Raw genomic sequence first — 19,499 nt, forward strand, 5'->3', positions numbered from 1 at the left:
ATAGGGGAAACTTCTAATGGGCATGTTTTGATTAAGATTCCACTGGTGATAATGTTAGGCCTGAAGTGATTAAATATTTGCATCAGTGATTCAGAAGTAAATATATCTCCTCTGTTGATTAAGGTGTATGACTTATGCGGAACGGTAAACAAAGAGACTAGAAATGTTGCATGCAACAATCTTGACTTTTTGATAAGCTTGACCTATTTAAGTGAAATGTATTTAAGTAGCTAACTGCACAGACACACTTTTAGAAGCAAGGAAAGAAGGTCATGCCTACAGAATAGGATGCAGCATCCCAGCAGGAATGGACCCAGAAAAGGATTTAGCAATCAAAGGATAAGCAAGCCAGCATGAGCTCCCACAGTTATGCTGTTGTCAAAAAAGGTTAATGGTATCTTGGACTAACAGTGCATGAATGGGGCATAAGTAAGGTAATGTTCTCTGGATATGGCACTGGTGGTACTGACACTGCAATACTGCATCCCATTTTGACATCAACTGTTCCTAAAGTGAGGCTGAAAAGGCATGAAAAAGTGCCACAAAAGATAAAATAGCTGGTGAAATTGACTTGGAGAAAGCCCTAAAGAATTCAGTTTGTTTAGCTTATCAAGTAGAAGATTGGGTACAGCTTGTTATGTCTAAGTATCTACATTCTTGAGACCAGGGGATAGAAAAATACCAAACTGTAAAAGGCTTTTTAACCTGGTTACTTATACATATAAATAGTCAGGAGCTGTGATAGACATGTAAATACTCTACAGATTGTTTTACAGCAAATGGGAAACCGGTGGTATAAACTGCAAAAGAGGATCTTCCCCTTCTTTGATTTCATACCTTAAAATCAAACCAGAACATCTGTTCAGAAGAGAGTTGAATATTGCTGTTTCCCATACAGGGTCACCACACATGACTGAAGGATGAGTGATATATAAGGGATCAAACTAGCAGGTAGTCCACTTAGTTTGACGTGTATCAGTCTACCAGTTAGTTGGGAAAGGCTCATTGTGAAAGCGTTCACACCAGGCCTGTGGGCTGACCAAGGAAGACAAGTACTGAACGTTGTGGCCATGAGGTTTGTGATGGTGACAAATTATTTTTGGGTCTCCAAGTTCACTATCTGCAAGCCTCAGTTAGCTGTGTCAGGGGCTCCAAGGAGCTTATTGATCCAAAGTGGCACTTTCTCATTCTGATAACCATGACATATCAGGCTGTGCAGTTTGGCTGCCCGACAGGTAATGGCAGCTCTGCTTTCTTGGGATGTTTCCCAGAGATCAAGCATCCCCTTCAGTGTGCATCACACATATTTCTTGTCCTGAAATGTAATCTTAGACAAAAGCATTAGCAAGTGCATGTAACAAGCAGTACACTTGTAATAAGCTTTGCAGCCTCTCCTATGCTCCTTTTTTCTACCATCTTGGTAGATGGATGATATAAGTGTGCTGGATCTCTGTTCCCCTGTCAGACTCATGGGCTACTGGTAGTGAGTGGGATGAATTTCCCAATACATCACTGATTTGGAGTGCTTTAGCAGCTTTTTTTTTTTAACTCCTGAGCTAAAGAAGGACATGCAACTTCTCTATGAAGCTGAGATTCCAACAACCTGGTTTTGTTGCCTACTAATCATACTTATTATATTCCAAAAATTTCAGTGCTGCAGTGCAACACTGGAGCATTTTTCTAGCTGGCACCATAACTGTTTCATGTAAAATGGAGCAGGGAGCTTGAACCTGAGCTTTATATCCTTTGTAGTGGAGCTGCATACTCTGGGGTGAAACTCCAGACTTCTTGAAGTTGTTTTGCTTCACACAGAAATCAAAGGGGAGGATGGCATTCAGGTCCCTTCCCCAGTTAGTGTTCAGATACATTTTCAAAGAACTGTAATAGGAGAGACACCAAATGTTTTCCCTAGGGAATACTTAAGTTTCCCTGACTTATTCCAAGGACCCTGTCCCATCTCAACAGGCCTGTCCATGACTTTTCCTAAAACTGAGCAGAGGCAAAATTTGAATCTGCTTTTCAGCACCAGGATGAATGCTCAGTTGCAGGATTATTGGGTGTAGTGGGATCAGTGCTGTTTGCAGCTTTCCATCAGCAAAACATGAAACAGTGTCATGGCTAAGATTTCCCTTTGGAAACAGATTTTAAAGACTGAGTCCAAGTCCTCCAGGCACTAGTCTTTCCTTGGCATTTTCTTTGGCCTAACTTTTCCTGCTGGCTTCTTTGTATTCTTTTCCCAGGTGGCTGATGCTCTCTTTAGGCATTGTGTAGGGAACTTAAGGTGGTAAAAAGAGTTTCAGAAGCCTGGTGCCACATCTAAATGTCAAGTTGCCCTGTGAATTGAGATTGAAGCCTTTTCTTCAGGCCACAAGAATATGTTCTTCTCCTGATTTGCTCACAACAGGGTTGCTGAAACTCCTCCCATTGGCTATCACTGTGAGCTCTATCACCTGCTCCTCAGCACTCAGACCCTGAGGCTACACTCTGAGCTGCCTGCCTGTTAGCGTGCAGTCTAGGGAGATGTGATGCCCCCAAATCCAGCAGCTATTAGCTGTGACTTCCAGTCATAGTGCCTGCATAGTGCAAACCTCTGGTTTGGTTGTGTAGTTTATGCCCACTCCCAGAGCACATTGATTGCTTGGGCAATTCCCCATTTTGTCTCATTTCTCTTTCTGGGAGGCTGCCAGATTGGGCAACACTGTAGGGCTGTCTGAAACAGCCTCTTTATTGGGGACCGTTTCCCTAGAGATACTCAGTCCCTATCTGCCTCCAGTGTGACGTGAGGATGACATTTTACTATTTCTCATCTCACTATAACTAAGGAAAGTAAATTTACTGTGAGTGTACTATGTTGGTATCAACTGAAAGCAGTGAGTTCATATAAATTATGTTCCATGTCAGAGAAAATAACTCTATTTGTTTGAGCAGGAAGAAGGATGATGTGCTTTCTTTTTCTCTACTAGCACGTCTTGGGATCAGCTGGCTATGGTAAGTGAGGGTTACTTAAATATAAAGTAATGGACAATCAACTTCTGCAGAATTGAGCTAATCCGGTGCACCTACTGCTAGTTTTTTTCCATTTCACCTCTGTATGTTTGAGTTAAAAAACTCAGACAAATAACCTGCTTGTATCAAAGTGAGTGCTGTAAGCCCCAATATTTCCCATCAGTATAATAGACAGTAGCCATACAAATGAATTGCAACTAAAACTGGTAAGAAATAAAATGGTCCTTAGCTCTTGAATTTCTTGCCCTTGAATCTCTGGATATTGGAGCACTCAGCTATAAAAACAGACATGATATCTCATGTAAAATAAACAGGTGACACCTCTTGTGTCATTCCTGAAAATGTAAGTTGAAGACAAAAGCAGACTAAGAACACAACTTAGATGGTACCCATCTCTGTAGCAGTGGCCATGGCTAATCCCAGCTAGGTTTCTCAAATTCCTAGTTGACTGGGAAGCCAAGGTGGGTCTAGAAGCCTATTCATCCTAAATCAAGGTAAATATTTAAGAAGATTGAATTTTCTTTTGTGGAGACCCATTTCTCTTTAGTGACTGAAAGGCTCTGCATGACTAGCTTAGATAACAATTTTCCCGGCAGCTAAAATTAGAGATGAATCCCACCCATTAAACAGAGGGTAACATGAAAGGAATGACTGATTATATTCTTCAATATTAAATAGATCTCAAGGCAGATCTGTTTAAACCGACTGACTGCATTCTTCTCAAATAGCACTACGAATTTTTCCATTATAGAAAGGGAAGTATTAATGTCATGTACAAAAAGACATGAGAAAAAATGAGAGGGTTTATAATGTTGTTCCACTAAAACAGGGTAGGTAAACAGCAGAAAGGGAAAAGAATAATCTGGTCTAATTCAGGGGTTTATTGTGTTTTGCTGAGATCTTTCTTCAAATTTCCGGCCCACTCCCAAAAAGTGCTGTAACTTTTTAGTTGGGTACTGAGCTCAGAGCTTGTAAGAATTTCTTAGTAGCACAGGAAAATCTGAAATGTCACTGGTGTTTTTTCTGACGTTATCATACGAAAGCCATGTATGGGTACTTAAATAGAAAATTATCTCTTTATTTCAAACAACTGTCTTCCAGTAAGACTGCATCATCATCATCATCATCATCATCATCATCATCATCATCATCATCATCATCATCACTGTTTGCTTTTCAGCTTCATGGCATCATGAAGACTTGCAGCTCTTAGCTGCCAGAAATGAAGGCTCTCAGCCTTACTTAGAATCAGATCATAAGAGCTTTTCTCAATCTCACCTTTTGGCTGTACAAACCTACTGATGTTCTTTTCACCCTTACTGTATTAGATCTACAGGATAATTGGGGCAGAGCACAGGAAGAGAAAAAACATAATTCAGAAACCATCCAAAGCAATGGATATTTTGAAACAGCAAGGTGACAAACCGTCTGGGATGAACTGTTGTTACTGGGTTTTAATGTGGGTCAATAACTGCATGTGAGCATTTTACTCATTGGAATAAGCTTCTTTCTGCTCACAGATCCTTTGGCTTTTTAGGTAGATATAGGAACAGTTCTGGCAAGAAAACTCCAAATGCTTTTCTCTGGCAAATATTAAAAACACTGAAAATGTTTTGAAAACTCTCTAAATCTTTTCTCCAAAATTCCTTGAACTCAGACTAAACCACTTAAAATCAGCAAACTGCAAATAGTTACAGCCAAGGCGTGTATATATGTGTGTGTATATATATATATATATATTTAATGAAAACCCCATCTAGAATATGTTGTATTTTATACTTTCTTTTCCTCATCCACCTATTTCACTCTTCTGAATTAAACTTTTCCTACATGTTGTACCTTATCAACTACATCCATGCTGGCTGCTGTTTTCCCCCAGGCTATACTGCTTCTCCATGTGAACTAGATCTTGTACAGAGACACCACAGCTATCAATAAGACACCACAATTACTCCTGCTGTAAATTTGTCCCCTCCTACTGCTGACATGCTCCCACTTTGCCCTGCCCTCCCCAGCTCATTTCTTCTTGTGCTGTCCTTTTTCTTTCCCGTGGGCTGCACCAACCCACTGCCTGCAATGCTTACCCTGCTGTAAAGCCTGGAAGCTACTACTGTTTCCTCATCTATTTTAGGAGTGAGAGTTTTGTTCCTGCCTGCTTGTCCTCACCTTCATTTGTAGCTTCCTTTTTTCTTTTTTCTTTTTTTTTTCTTTTTTTTTTCTTTTGCCCTGGATTTTTTTAACATGGTTTTCTCTTCTCTTTCTTTCTTCTCAGAGTTGCGTTCTTAATATTTTTGTCTGCAGGGACCAGGGGATCACCCTTAAAGCTAATGGAAGAGTTAATGAGGGAATGTAGGAATGCAGGAGACTGCTATTTTTAGCAGGCTTCTTATGTAATCATTTTTTTTTTCCCTGTGTGATATCAAAATAGATACCAAATAGAATTCAGTTTCTGTGAAACCTGTTTCTATGTCTCAGTGTTTTACAGGAAGCTCTGGTAAGCACTGATACTGCAGCCACTGTGAAAAAATAAATCCCTGGGATGTGATCATGCACTCATATTCATGCAGAATTCCCATGGACAGTAATATGAGTGATGGAGCCCTCCTTTGTCTTCATATTGTGCCCCACGTGAGGAGGGTTTGTATCTCCATGTCACTTCATCCCAAATAACATGACCTCCCTTCATGCTGAGCTGGTCCTGGCGGGCAGCATAGGTCCTCCCAAAGCAGACAAACTGTGCATGCCTTTCTCTGCAGAACTGCTTTGTGAACTGCACTATTCAACCTTAGAGCCAAAAGCTGCTTAGAACCTGAACTAAAACTTTTGTTTGTGCAGCAGATTTCGGTACTCTCCATTTGTGCTGTGCTACAGTAGTTTTATCTTGCTTCTTCTCAAGAAGTTGAAAGGCAGGAGAACTAAGCATTGCGCTGTGGCTGTATCACATGGGCACTAAAATGAGGATATCTCATGCACTTTCTCTGTATCTCCTTCTGCCCAGCAGTCAAAATATGTGACATCTTTAAATGCCTAACATCCATAGCCGTATTTTACAGCCCTTTTCAGGTCTTATGGGAGATACGTATAAAACATTTTTGAATCCAGTTCTCAGATCCCTGTTATGATTTATCTACCTTACACTCTTTCTGATAGTAGCTGAGGGAAGGGAGCACCAGGGCTTATGGAAAATGGGCCCAGAGGGCACGTAACTTCAGATGCACAAGGGAAGGCTCCTGGCTGGGCCAAGCTCTCTGCCATTAGGTAGGGAGGCTGACTACTCTGACTTGAAATCTAGATGTGGATCTGTATTCATGTTGGAAGTGCCAGCACAACGCTAACAGCACACAAGCACCATCCAGTGCACTTAATGGGCAAGGATGTGGTTTGGGCTCCTACTTAAATAGACTCATAGAATTGTTTGTGTTGGAAGGGTCCCTTAATGGCCATCTAGTTCAACTCCCCTGCAATGAATAGGGACACCTATAGCTAGATCAGATTGCTCAGAGTTCTGTCCAACCTGACTTTGAATGTCTCCAGGGATGGGGCATCCACCACCTCTCAGGGCAACCTGTGCCAGTGTCTCACCATCCTTACTATAAAAAACTTCTTCTTTATTTCCAATCTAAGTATCTTCTCTTTTAGTTTGAAACCACTTCCCCTTGTACTATCACAGCAGACCCTGCTGAAGAGTCTTTCTCCTTCTTTCATATAGTCACCCTTTAGATACAGAAAGGCCACCCTCATGTCTCCCTGGAGTCTTCTCTTTTCCAGGCTGAACAGCCCCAGCTCTCTTAACCCGTCCTTGTAGGGAGGTGTTCCATCCCTTAGATCATTTTTGTGGCTTTCCTTTGGACACACTCCAATAGAACCACATCTCTCCTGTACTGAGGACTCTCCATCTGGACGCAGTGCTCCATCTGAGGTCTCACCAGCACAGAGCAGAGGGGCAGCATCACCTCCCTCATCCTGCTGGCCACATTTCTTTGAATGCAGCCCAGGACATGGTTAGCTTTCTGGGCTACAAGGGCATCTTGTTGGCTCACGTCCAGCTCGCCATCCAGCAGGATCCCCACGCCCTGCCCAGAGCGGAGACAATCCCCGTACCCCAAAGGAAGTGAGTGGCTACGGACCGCGCTGCTCAGCCCGCGGCGGGGCCGGGCGGGGCCAGCTGGGCGCGGCAGGAGGCCGCTCCCTCCTCCCCTCCCTCCGCCACCAATCCGGGCGACTCTCGAGGGCTTCGCGCGGCGCCGGCGGAGCGGTAGCCGCCGGTAGCAGGAGCAGCAGGAGCAGCAGGAGCAAGCGGCCGGGCAGCGGGGCACATGGCATGCCTGATGGCGGCTTTCTCCCTGGGCACCGCTCTGGTAAGGGGTGACCTGCTTGCGTGCTTCCTCACGGGTCAGCGGGGAACGAGGGGGCGTGAGGGGCAGCGGGCAGCGGGCAGAGGGCGGGGGGTGACCGTCGGCGCGGGGCGGCTGTGGGGTGGGGGTTGGTGGGGCAGCCCGGCAGCGGCAGCTGTAAGGACGACGGAGTTTGACCGGCAGTTACCTCTAGGCTTGAGCTGCTGAAGGGGATTAGGGGCTTCTGCGGGCGTTCTCCGATGGTTCTCAAAACAGATTTGCGGGAGGACCGTAACCTCTCCGGGTCTTTGCATAATAGCATCGGCTTGGTGCGTAACGGCCTCGGTTTGATGAGAGAGGGAAGTTGTTTGCAGAGCGTGGGGGACCGTTTCACTGCCGTGTCTGCTGCCGTGTCTGGTAAACACCAGCAAGCGGTTGAGCGCTGTACGGGAAGCTGAGGAATACAACGGCGTGAGTTCAGCTGCGATGTAACGCTGTCTTTCAGTACATATGCTATTTCTGTCTGTTTGAGACGGACAACGGTTTGATGTCTGCACACATCGCTGCGTCAATGAGCAGAGAGCATCTTGTTTGTGTTTGTACGGAAGTGTGCCTAAAGAATCACTGTGCAGGGCTGCGGCTCTGTGAACTGGCAGCGCCCACCTGACGGCCAGCGGGATTCATTTGCCCCAGCCCTCTGGGGCAGTGTCCCCCAAAGAGGCTGGCGTGTGACCTAAGGGCTGGACAGGTTGTGTCATGGTCTGCTGTAAGCAGATGCTTCAATCCATGCAAAGACCAGAACGGTTTGCTCAGTATCCCAGGAATATGAGTCTCTGGCTTCCTACTCACAGCTGGTTAAAGTTGTCTGGCAGGCATGTTTCTTTCTGGATTGAAATAAGCTGGAGGAGCCCTCACTGTCCCTTGAGTGCTCAAGGTGACCTGCTCATTGAGGGCTTCTTTTTTGATATTCTCTCTGACACGTGAAAACGTTCAGAAGGTTCTGTGAACTAAGCAATCAGAGAGTTTCAAAGTTAAGCCTTGAAAACATTCAGTAAAGAATGTTATTAACACACCATCTCATTATTTTTTAAAGGAAGAGGGAGGTCCCCTTGCTTTAATGACTCAAGCCTAAGATGTTTCACATTACACTTGTTTTGTTCAAATTCCGAGCCATTACAATCAATTCTTTAAGAAATCAGGAGTAAGTGTTACTGGATACCTGACCTCTCAGTCACTTGAGAGCATAATTAAAGTCGTTCACCTAAGACAGTGTGGTGAGCAGATTGGATTTTTACATCTAGAACCAAGAGGAATTGGAAGACTGTGGTCTTCTGGTTTTGTAGGACTCCGGACTCTACTGGTTTTGTAGGACTGTGATTTAGGGTTTTTCATCAGCATTCATGGTAAGTGCCCGATCTGGAAAGCACTACTTTCCCCATATAAATGGGGAGACCATTCTCCCTAACAGAGAGGATGACAGTGGCACAGCAGAAATGTATCGACTTCTGAAGTGACAGTGTGACATAGTTGCTCTGGAGGGCGAATAGAAGCTGGCAGTGGCATGACCTACAGCTCCTTGTTGAGAGTGTTCAAGACTCACGCCTTTGAAAGAAGCGTAGGACATCTGCTTTTCAGCAGATATCTTTGGAGTGATGTAGGCTGTTGGATAGCGGTGACAGGATGGAAAGCCTTGGCCATAAGCCAACTATGGAATTATTTTCTGATACAGATCTGCATTAAAAACATGTTATAGTAGACAACTACACAGGTGTTACACAGATGTTACATGACATATGATGTTACATACTGACAGTAAAGGACATCCTCTGAACTGTTCAAAATTCTGTTTAGCTGAAGAAGATTCCTGGCTGTTTTCCTTTAGGCTTTGGATGGACCCTGTTGATATTGATGCAAGGTGCTCATTTGGGTAAAAGAAATGGAAAAAGTTCAGATTTTGTGTGTGTAAATTAGAAGAGAAGGGCAGGCTGCAGGCCCTGGTATGATCAGCAGAGGAAAGGAAAGAGCTTCAGTCCAAAGAATGACAAGTGGAATTGCACTGAGTGCTGTGCTGGGCAAAGCATGGCAAGAGGCTGTGAGCTGAGAGCATTGACCTTGCAGTGTCAGCAGTGCTAGTACTGGAACAGGGTTTAGTATGTTTATGTAGCTGATAAGATTTCCATTAGGGATTGCTGTCAAATAAGGAAAGATTTTGGATGGAAATCTTTGTGCTTTCCTCTTGTACTGCTGTAGGTTGCAGAGTCTCCAGAACTATCTCTACACAAGCAGATAAGACAGAAAACAGCACATTTCCAAATTTTCAGAAATATAACTTGTACAATTTCACATTTACAGATGTGTGTTCTGATCTGAAGGGATAAATCTTGGACTTTTTGAGTGGCTATCTTTTGACATTCCTGCACAAAAAAATGTTCAGCTAACTTTCTTCATCCTTTTACTCTGTCCCAGTACAAGCCCCGGGATTAGAGCATCTAGAACTCAATTCTTGGAAGGAGTACATGTGACTGTACTTAGAAATTGCATTCTTCTGCAGTATTAATCTGGTCCAAGAATTGTTCACTTCTGAAGGTAGATACTGATGTGCTGTTTGTAGCTTTTGAGAGGAAACTAGTGCCAAAGGTACCACCTTCTGTGTGCCATAAGTGCGCAGGCTCTTTTATGCCTCTTCTATGAAGACACTGGTGGAACAAATAAAAGGTGGCTTTTTTTTTGTTTTGTTTTGTTTTTTTCACCTTTCAGTATACTTTTCTGGATTATGTGCTTGGATTTTACTTTTAAATAATAATAATTCTTATGCAGGAGGTTTTGAAATGTGTTCCCAAACAAAAGCACGTGAACTTTGCTTTTTCTTCAACTTTCTCTCTAGAACGCCAGCAATTCCGCTTGTACTATGGTCGAACCAAAGTCAGTGTGTGTTTCAGTGGATGAAGTGGTCTCAAATGGCACAGATAACCTGGACATTCGACTGATGAATGGACACTTGAAAAAAGTGGACAATACTCTGACAGAAGCTCACCGTTTCTCCTACCTACCACGCAGACCAGCTGTAAATATTGAGTTTAAAGAACTGTCCTACTCTGTCCAAGAAGGGCCGTGGTGGAGGAAGAAAGGTGAGGAAAAGTCATATTTTAGTAACTATACAAATGTTATTGCCTGTGTGGATAGTCATGGTAGCTGAAATGAGTCTGTTGTAGGTTAGTGAAGTAAAGCAAGTAAGGGAAGCGTGTTTTCACAGTGCTTTTTACTTGGGGTCTTAATATATCAAACTCCTAAGAGTGTGGAGATAAATAGTTCCTTCTAAATAAAAATAAAAACAACAAACAAAACAAAGAACAAAAACTAGAAAATGTATTATGGCTGAAGAGAGAGCGTAAAGAAGCTGCTGCAGGACTGATTAGAACCCCAGGTGCAGCATTTGACCCAGCTCTGGAAGCAGACATCACTTTGTTTTGAGGAATATGGAGGCCACAGGGAACTTTTCTGTGCTCTGAGAAACAGGAAATTCTGCAGCTTATTTAACTGTTTGCTTCCCAGTTCTAAAGTATCTGAAGTATGTTCTGTACTTCTGTGCTGCCAGTCATCTGTCCTGTGATTTTGCTTGTTTATTGTTGGGGGTGATTAGAGCATGCAGTAGCTTAAAGGCAGAGGTTGGGGGAGGGGAGTGGTTTTTGTTTGTTTGTTAGTTTTTACTCCTACAACAAGGTTTTGTCAAATATTTTAAAAGTATCCTTTAAGAACAGTAAGCATCTAAGAATTTCAGAAGGCATTTGAAACCATGATTATTCTCTTAAAACATTGCGTTTGGAAATCAGTGCCATGAGCTGTAGGATTGTCAGCTCTTCCAAGACTCTGGTTTTTCTCAGATAGGGATCTTTTAAGTTTATGATTTCTTTTAACTGATGAAATTGCTGGCTATTGCTAGGACTAACTCCTGAGCTTTAGCCAAGTACGGGGGTGCTATTTTGCTACTTAATTTGCCAATACGTGGCACAGAGTTCTCAGCCTGCAACACAAGGCACATCAAAACAGTATGGACATTGGATGCGTGTCAAGAAATTGAAGCATTACCACTTTCTTTTCACAATACATTTTCCTTTATATTTCTGAGACATTGCTTCCAGTGCTGAAATATTGATGGGAGTTGGGAGGGCATATTCAACTCTGTTCTTTATATACTTTTGGTCTCTTACAGTTTTGAAAGGTGGGTGTGAAGTGGTTCTGTCCTTTTTCATCTGCTTTGCATTCATTCTTTTTATACTTTCATCTGCTTTGTTGTAAGCCATGTGTTTTCAGGGCAGTTTTGTGTGTGTGTGTGTGTGTGTGTGTGTGTGTGTGTGTGTGTGTAAGTGTGTGACTAGTCATCTTTCTGACAGGAAAACTAGGTCGTGAAGTAAATTCCTCCAAGTGAAAAGAAGGAAGCCCAAAAGAAATTACTGAAATATTAAGGAAAGTTTTGTGTGTTAAGTGACATAATTGCTCTTCCTTAAGAAATTCTCTCTTAGTAATATAAATTGGTACGGTTGTGTGCTTTAGTTATTTTTAAATGATAAGACCCTGCCAGTGTGGTGCTTGACAGAGCCATGTTAGGTACCTGCACTTGCTTTGAATATGTAAGTCCACTAGTTTAGAGGTTCCACTTGAAATTATTTCACAAAGTACATTGCTGCTGACTGGAAATTTTGACATTATCACAACACCAAGGCTTTAATTGTAGAGAAATGTGTGATATGAAAAACACTGTGCTGTGGCCAAGGAAGTGGTTCCATATCTGGATAGCCTAAGCATACGGTTATTATTTGTTGAAGGAAGTGCAAACTTGTGGCTTTAATTTTTTTTTTTTTTTTTTTTTCTTTTTTCTTTTTCAACATCAAAACTGTATGTTTGCACATGTATTCTATAATTACGTAGTCAGGCTGCATGTAGAACTTGGCTGGACAACAACTTTCATGCATTTAAAACTATTTTTCATCTTATTAGAATAAACTCAAATTTTGAAGTTCTTTTTCCTCCAAGAAATGCAATATAGTTCGACATAGTTTCATAGGATGTAAAAACTGGAGGATTTTACCTGGTCCTCTTTATCTACTAGCCAAAAATGGTCAAGAAGTTCCGAACCAAAAACCACTGTCCACATTTGTTGACATGTTTGAGGCTGACTTGGCTTGAACCAAAGAGCACATCCCAACGAAATGTCCTGCTGCTAAAAAGGACCAGTTGTGGCATTTGGCTGTGGGCGTGAATGACTGTTAAACATGGATTCTCCAGCTTCTGGTTACCTGGGTATGAGCAGGAGTTCTTATTCTCTACTCCTCACTTGGCTTAGACCTTGTATGTCTTTCCTTGGATCACTAAGGTCAGCTGCTGAGTGGTTGTGAGGAATGCTGTCTGTCAGCAGGTCTTGGCACTCTTCTGCTGACCAGGGATCTAGAAGATCTGGGAGGAGTTTATTCAGCCAATCTGGATACAAGCCAAAGAGTACTTTCACTGCAAGTCAGGCAAACAATGTAATGAGCTACCTTTTGAAGGATGTGGCCAGGAGGTTCTCCAGTTAACATTGGAGAGAGCACAACAGAAACATTGCATCTGGTTTGCATCCTCCAGTTCAACAGAGGTAGTGGGAGGTTAGGAAGTGTCTATCAGAGAAATGAAAAATTGGTTGGCGATGTATGAAGAGAGACTGAGGAAGCTGCTCTTGTTTGGTCTAGTGAAGGGAAAGCTGGGGGATCATCTTGTAAGCTTGTAGTGATTTAAAACTACTCAAAGGGCAGCTCTAAAGACACTGGAGCCAAATTCCTGTAGGTATTGCCAGCTGACATACTGCATTTTGGATGGCTTACAGTGTTAGGAAATATGTTTTTAGCCGTAGAGGAATGCAGTTCTGGGACAATCCACTCAGATGGTGTAGTGTCTCCATGCTGGGGGGTTTGGAAGATTGGGCTAGGCAGAGCCACAGCTGGCATGATCTGGTGTTGGTGAGCATCATGTTTTGGACAGAAGGCTAGTTTAGATCTCCAGAGGTCCCTTCCAAGCAACACTTCTGTGATTCACCGAGTTACTAACCAAACTATGGAAACCTAGAAAGAAACTTTCTTCCTACTCCAAGAATTGATCCAAGTGCATTGATTTTAGTAGAGAAGGTTTTCCAAAAGCAAAATAGAAGATGGAAAAAGGAATTGGCTAAATATTCTTAAATGAAGGTAGGCATCAAAGTGTTAGGTTCAGGAGATGGGTAATGTTTTATCCTCAGATGCTGATGACTCTCTTAGATCTGCACTCAACTGGGATTCTCTGTGTGAAAAGGATTTCTTGTTGCCATGAAGTGAGATGTTTAAATTGACCAATACCTTCTAGTACAACTGTCCACATACTGCCAATATTTCTCCACTAGGCAAAAAGTAGAAAGTCCAATGTTGGAAATCCATCTGATTAAAAAAAAAAACAAAAAAACAAAAAAACAAACCAACCAGAAAAACCAAACAACAGTAAGCTTGTATGTACAAGCTTAAAAAAAGAAAAAAACTAAAAAGGAAGATGTATCTCAGTTCATACTGTTCTTTGGTGCTGTTCATAGCAGTAAGGGACAAGGGATGCCATTCTAAAAATGGCCTTTTAAACTAGTAGTGTTTCTATTCTAAGATCAAGCTTGACAAAAAATCTGCTATTTCTACACTTTTTTTCCAAAACTGTGATGAATTAGTGAAAACCTTTCAGCAAGTGTTGGATCATAAAGGGAGGAGTATAGTTTGCTCTGAAAGACAATTTATGTTAATATGTTGGAGAGGAATTCAAATAAAAAGCAACAATAAAGAAAAATATACTCCCCTCAGCGAGAATGGTATTGTAAAGTAATGTCAAGGTTAGACTATAAATTAACAAAAGGAGGACTTGTGAGTAATTCTGCCATTGTGTTCTGTACTTTGCTGTATCATTCAGACAGTTGAACTAATTATTTGTAATATCATTTACTTTTTATTAAAACCACAGAGAAGTTGAATTTGAGTTGCTTGTCAACAGTGGAAAAAAAAAAAAAGCAACTAATTATGACATATTAGTCTTAAATTAGAATTCTGCATTGATTTGTGTCTCGGCCTTAACATGCTTAATTTATCTACTAAATCTCATTTTCTCTTTAAAAACGAGAAAGTGCATTTTCATTCTCAGAATTATCTGATAAGTGCATCTTGCTACAAAAAAAGCTTGTTCCACTTGTTTTAATAAATTTTCATTAAACTCATAGTAAAGATTTGGTTGCCGCTAAGCCTGATTGATTTATGGTATAATTCTACTTTAAGTCAGTGGTGTTAACAGGAATGAATCTGGCAAGTGAGCTCTTGATCAAAGAAGCTCTATTTGCCCCATTCAGTTCAGTAAGACTTCTTATCAATATGGGAATTTGGAAAATGCTGCAAAGATAAAATTTTCAGAAGGTCTCACATTGCTTAGGAATTCCTCACATAGGAATTACTCAACCGGTAGGATGAATTCATTTTGAATGAAAGAGAAAAGAGGCTGATAAATGACTTGATCCAGATCTTTTGAGGTTAAGGATCATAGCCTAACCACTCTCTTCCAGAACCAAAAATGACTCCCTCTTTGATTCCAATCTTTGTTCTAGCATGTTGCAAAAGTCTCCTGCAGGCCACCAGGATTCAAGATTTCCATAAGATACCTCCAGGACTGCTGGAGCAGATTCTTTGTTTTGTAAGTTTAAGATGAACTGGCAAAGCAAGAGAAAGGAAAATTCAGCGCTCAAAGAAAGAATAGAACTGCTTAGTCCTAGAATGCCTTCTCTTCTCTTTTAGGATGAGGGAGCCAGCTGATTCAGAGGGGGGAGAGCACTCTATGAGATCACATGTGGGCTTCTTAAATGAGGAAATGCAATGTCACAGAGCTTCAGAGCAAACCATGCTCAAAATTTCACAGTCTTATCAGGTTGAAAAAGAGCTTAGACTGTGCCTCTTACCTTGGCTTCTAAACTACCTGCTTAAACTGTTTCAGATTGAAAATGCAGCTTAAAATACAAACTACAGAAATATGTATTGAGGCGTAGGTTTTAAACGTAGGACTGCCTGAAGACTGTTTGCAAGAGGATTTTATAGAAGAGTCAGTGCCATAGCTTTATGTGCTGTTGTTGTGAGTACCATAAAGTAATCTGAATAGGATGAGTGATTTCACTATAGAATTATGGATAGTCCCAAATAAATACGAGGAAGGCACAATAAATAGCTTGCAGTCTTCTGTCTTGCTGTAATTCTTTCAGTGTTATTTTGATTATATATGCACATGCAAAAAAAGACATTTATCCTTTTGTTTCTAGGTGTTTTTGCCACAATGTAGGAATCTATCATTTCTACATAATTTGAGTGCATCTGGGAAGAAAATAGTAATAAATTGGCTGTTAAAACTCTATGGGAACTTGGGAATTCATTTTTTCTAGTACTTGTCAGTATTCATGGTTAATTAGGCAATGGTGTAGTTGGAAATTTCTCCATTGTTATTTTGAGAAAGGTAGTGACTCATTTGTACTGCCTCGGGATGGAGGTGCTGGTAGGGTTTGATCTCTAGTAACCTTTCAGGGTAGGGGTTCCAGCCAGTCAAGCTGCAATCTGGTCTACTTACCGAGTGGATTAACAGCAACAGAAATTCATGCTCAGCAGAAAAAGCCATTGTTCTGCTCTTCTGGGGTTGCTGGAATAGCTCAGAACATGGGAAAATAGCTTGAGAGGTCCTGTATTTTCTTAAAAGATTACAACTTCTTAACTGAGATGGAGCACATGAAACATGCAGAGGAGGTTGGCCGTGAGAGGAGGGAGGTGAAGGACGGTGTTTATTCTGAATGGCTCCATAGTGTCCAGTGGGGTAATATGGAATGTTTGGCAGGTTGCTCAGCATTTGTGAAAGGCACTGAATGTGTCCACCGTAGTCTGAGATGGTGTCATCAGAGCAGCTGATACTGATATTTTAGCTGAGAGGTCTGTGTATTATGTTAATATTGATCTCTGAGTAAGATGGAAACGTGACCCACTGTCAAATCCTCAGCACAGACTGGCTTTTTCTGACTCGCTCTGGTGCTCTGCTATGAATTTGTTCTGCTATGTGTACTTTTGTGCACTCGGGCTGACCTGTTTCTTTTTATTAAGCTTGGCTTTTCTTTTTGCTGCATCTTTGCAGTGACTTCATTTTAAAGATTCCCCCCCCCCCCTCTCGGAGATATCCAAGGACCCAAAAGATAAAGAGAAGGGGGAGCGAGGGGGGGGTGGGATTTGCCCTAAATTATTTGCTAATCCTTGCCAGAGGAGTCAGAAAAAGCCTGTCCTCATCCCCAGCAGGTGCACTGCAGTAGAGGTGCCGCATGCCCGGGCTGCCAGGCTCGCGGTTACTGGCGGTCAGTGCACGGCAGTAACCCCGGCTGTGATGCTCCAGCGCCGGGAGCGGGTCCTGGTTGGCTGTTCCATGTGCTGTTGCTAAGAGGAGAGGAAGAGATGAGCGGTAAAGAGCAAAACAAAAAAAAAAAAAAACCAACAAAAAACCACCAAAACCAACAACAAAAAAAAACCGTTTGCAGGAGGGGGATTTTTTGTTTCTCGGCTTTCTCCAACAGATGGGTTGCATTGTTTTCTCTGGTTTTGCCTGTTTTGTCTGAGAGCGTGGTTTCATCTCAGGGAGCAGAATGTGTGCAAATTAGGATCCATATGTTAGAACAAATAAACAAGTTAAACTGGTTGAAATGAGCTGTGATGCTAGTAAAAGCTCTTCAACAAAATGTTTTGTGGATTCTTTTTCAGTTACTTAAAATATTAGTGAAATTAATGAAAACAAAACATGACTGCTAACAGGATTTCTAAATTCACGTTTCAGCCTCGATAAAATTGTGCAGTTTCTCTTGTATTACTTAAGCTGTCTCAGTATGTTAAAAATACATTGACAACTCATTGTTACTGGAATAATTCACTGCATTTTATTAATAGATTTATAATAATTCTTAGCATCATCTTGCACGTTGTATGAAATAAGGGTTACTAGGGACAAATCTTGGTCAGCCTGTTTGTCCGATTGTTTTACTGCTTCCCAGACAAGAATGACATTCCTTCAGCAGTGGTTCCACGGAAATATTAGGATTACTTCTTTTCCTCCATATGAAGCCCATGGTTATTGCTGTAGGATTTCCTTCTGTGCGTGTCTGAGCTTGATTCAGTGAGTCTTGATCGCTGAGTTACTGCATGAGTAAAACGTGTTTTCCTTTTTTCACTTTGACGTGTTGTTTATTAGAACCAAACATTACTGTGACCTCAGTGTTTTTCATACTACCTAATGTTTTACTGTGATGCATTTTTTTAATTGCTGTTTTGAAGACTTGTGGCCAAGAAAGGAAGTTTTGGAGAGAGACTTGTTAAGACATTTCAGAGTTTATATGCAAACAAAGTGGTGATTGCAGTGGTGATGGGCTGCTAGGAGTTTTAGCTGCAGTCTCCACTGTTTCCATCTCACAGGGAGCATGTGTTGGGGGCTAGCTGTAACTCACCCTGATAGTTCTCCACTGCAGCTCTTTTTATATTTAGTAGGGTCTGATGAAGTGCTTTGCTGTCCCCTGCCCATATTCAGATCTCTTGCTTGAGGTAATGAGGAGAAAGCATGCACCATCTGAAGGTGTGTAGCTGCACCACGTTGATAATGGCATAACAAACCATAAACTGGAATGTGGATATAATTTTTTTTTGCACAATGATATTTCAAAGTAGAGTTTGGTCATAGTCTGAAGATGTATCCAAAGATTAGGTAAAGATTAGTTTGCAATTGAAGACTTTGGTCATTAGACGTTTGATCAGAGTTCATATGGCCTCAGTAAGAGAGAAGATAAATTAAAAAAAAAATAAAAAAAAAAAATCACACCAACCAAGAACAGAAGCTAGTGCAAGTGTAAAAATGTTTTTGAGTCTGTTTTTACTTCTGTGATCACATGTTGTTTTGGAAAGTGCCCTTCTGTAAGCCCACAGCGTCTAAACTTACACTTGGACTTAAGACAGATCTTTTATTCTCAGAGGATTTAAGATCTCAGAGTTCAGCTCTGTATTCTCTAAGAAATTAATTCCCTCAAGCTTCCCTGTAGCATTCTTCTACATAAACTCACTGGCTTTGGGAAGATAGAGTTCAGTAAACATGATACTACTCAAAACGTGGCATTAGTCTGGATGGTCTTATGCCTCAGCGTGGCTTGTGTACTCTCACTGCATGTAAGGACAGAAGTCTAACATTCTGGCAAAAAGATAGCTTGGGAATTTAAGTCAGTTTACTGTTGCACAAAGTCAGAGAAGGTCCAACTGATCCCATGTCCGTTGTCTGACAGTAGGCAAAGGTAAGTATTTTGGGAAGAATGTGAGAATATTCCCTGGGTTCTTGCAACTGACAGCCCTTTGTGGATTTTTCCTTTATTTGTGTGCACTCAGAACCTACACAGACTTCTGTTCATGCTGTCACTGTGCTGCTTGCCTCCTTTTTCAGATCATTTAGGAGTGAGGCGAACTGCCCATATCTCAATACAGATCCCCTGAAACTCAGGAGTAGACTTTCACCATTGATTGACTACTGACTCCTCTTGTTTCCTATTGCTTTATCTGCTGTTTCATTTATTTGAGAGCCATCCATCTACCTTTTTGTCACATTCATTATTTAATAACTTTAATAAAAAACCTTGTTGAAACTTTCCTGTGATATTCATATAGTATGACAAAATGTCCTTTTTTTTTTTTTTTTTTTTTTTTGAGGTATTACTTCAAAAGGCATCACGTGCAGTCATGCAATTTATATAACCAATTTTTGTATCAGAGATTTCTGCTTGAGTTCTGCCTTTTTATCTATCAGAAGTACTGGGACAGTAACAAGCTGAGATGTTAGGTTTAGATTGCCTGCCTACTGTGCCAGCTAGGCTTTGAACCAAGAAGCTACCAGTTTCTGCTTAATTCCATCAGCATAGAACACAGCAAAACAAGAAGCCCTTGCTTAGATTGTACCGTGTGGAAAATTGAGTTCTCTTAGTAACATCGTCATCTTCTGGATAGCAAAGTGTGCCTTCACTAGGAAGAAGGAAGACTAGGGTCTTCAAATTCTTCCAAATGTTAATTGCTTTTTTGCCAACTCTCAAAG

General features: G+C 41.5%; 1 protein-coding gene across 1 annotated transcript in view; it reads left to right on the forward strand.

Moving 5' to 3' along the window:
* The first annotated feature begins 7,307 nt into the window (after positions 1–7,307).
* ABCG1 (ATP binding cassette subfamily G member 1) overlaps positions 7,308–19,499 on the forward strand; it is a 53,502-nt gene continuing 41,310 nt past the window's right edge. The window contains exons 1-2 of the mRNA XM_042810971.1: positions 7,308–7,364; positions 10,225–10,468. Of these exons, the coding sequence (XP_042666905.1) occupies positions 7,323–7,364; positions 10,225–10,468 (286 nt within the window). The 5' untranslated portion in view covers positions 7,308–7,322. The remainder of the gene's footprint in view (positions 7,365–10,224; positions 10,469–19,499) is intronic.

This window comes from Centrocercus urophasianus, unplaced genomic scaffold (assembly GCF_019232065.1).
Source record: "Centrocercus urophasianus isolate 14NV4802_14NV808 unplaced genomic scaffold, USGS_Curo_1.0 seq_12, whole genome shotgun sequence".
NCBI classification, from domain to species: Eukaryota; Metazoa; Chordata; class Aves; order Galliformes; family Phasianidae; genus Centrocercus; species Centrocercus urophasianus.